Source organism: Cyprinodon variegatus, unplaced genomic scaffold (genome assembly GCF_000732505.1).
Source record: "Cyprinodon variegatus isolate N-32 unplaced genomic scaffold, C_variegatus-1.0 Scaffold1208, whole genome shotgun sequence".
Taxonomy (NCBI): Eukaryota; Metazoa; Chordata; class Actinopteri; order Cyprinodontiformes; family Cyprinodontidae; genus Cyprinodon; species Cyprinodon variegatus.
In genome coordinates, this window is record NW_015151661.1 from 83,256 (window position 1) to 84,832 (window position 1,577).

Sequence of the window (1,577 nt, forward strand, 5' to 3'; positions counted from 1 at the left end):
AACATGTCATCACTGGTCAGATCAGGGAGGGGACCAGAGAAAATTATGGAGTCCCACATTGGCAAACTCACACAATGTATCAACACTAGTTTTAGTGACCTCCGATCAGCGTAACAACCCAGTTGCCCCAATCGGTTCCACAGGCAGGAAGCAAAGGTGACAACAAATATAAAAGTGATGAATCAAGACTGTTGTAAAGTTATGTTCTCATATCATTATTTTTCTTTACTTTGCTGATTAGCTCTTTGTCTCTGACTCATTGATACCTTGATTTGGACATTTTTTAACCTGTTTGTGTCCTTCGGTGTTCAGGACAACCACTTGGATGACGACACGCTGACCACAGACACTCTGAGTCCAGACACAACTGACTCGTCCCCTGTTTCAAACTTGCAGGTCAGCAAGTTCAGCCTTATCAAGCTCCTGTATTATTACTGATGGCCTACGTTTCCCATAATCCTCTCCTCTGTGATCTGTCTGTAAGTGCAGGAGCTTCTGCTGGAGGTACAGCTGCTCCGGGAGGAGCTGAGGAGCCGAGACCGAACCATTGCACAGCTAACTATGCAGTTGGTCAGTTAGATGCTTTATTGTTTGCTGTAGTTTATTTGGCTTATTTGTCTGTGGAAGCCTGTAACCCGCTGTAAGCTGTAACTTACTGAGGGTCGTATGTATAGTTCTGACCCTGAGTGGCTGAGAGAAAATCAACCAATCATCAACTAGATCTTATTTCTGCTCCTTCTTTTAGTTTTGGGGGGTTAGTTAAAAAGCTTCATGAACCTAAGACACCAATAATATTAAATGTTATGGGCTGTTCCTGTTTTCTTTTTGTGTGCAGACTGTTCCCACACTGACCACTAGGTGTCAGTGTCAGGAGACACCTGAGAGGATGGAGCAGCAAACGCAGACCGGTGTGTGTGAAAGCGAGTGTGTGGCTTCGCAGACACCATGGAGAGAATACATTGTGAGACACCCCCCCCACACACACACACACACACACACACACACACACACACACACACACACACACACACACACATGTTGTGTCACACTATCCTTGAGGGGACCTTTCAGTGACTTCCATTCATTTCTCACTAATGAATGGCACAACTGTGACACTTTCCCTAACCCCAACTATTAGCAACACATGTCTAACCCTAAACCTAACCTAAACTCAATTCACAGCTTAGTCCTACAAAAGATGTTTTGTGGGATCTTGTTTTTAGAAACGCGTCCTTCCAGCAGTTGCAGTATCTCATCTATTTGTGAATTTCTGATCTGAGTTATTTTCAGGTAGAAACACATATTTCTGTACATCAGGCTCCTTCGTAACCTTTAGCTACTTCACTGAGACTTTCTGCTGCTGGTTTCCTGTCTTTCATTCAGAAGCAGACTTCTGGAGAGAACATCTGCTTCTTTCTTCTCTCTCTGTCACAGGTCTTTCCTCCTGTCCCTTTCCTCTCCCCACCCTGGCAGTACCAGCGCTCCAGGCCTATCAGGGAGAGGCCCAAGCCAAGCATCCCCCCCCACCTTGCTAGAAAGAGTGAGTCTCACAAATCTGTGACTCCTGCACAAGAGTC

The 1,577-nt window shown here is 45.3% G+C and overlaps 1 protein-coding gene across 1 annotated transcript in view; it reads left to right on the plus strand.

Moving 5' to 3' along the window:
• LOC107102127 (serine-rich coiled-coil domain-containing protein 2-like) overlaps window positions 1–1,577 on the plus strand; it is a 42,832-nt gene that overhangs the window by 36,785 nt on the left and 4,470 nt on the right. The window contains exons 11-13 of the mRNA XM_015401308.1: window positions 313–396; window positions 490–570; window positions 836–961. Coding sequence (XP_015256794.1) covers window positions 313–396; window positions 490–570; window positions 836–961 — 291 coding nt within the window. The remainder of the gene's footprint in view (window positions 1–312; window positions 397–489; window positions 571–835; window positions 962–1,577) is intronic.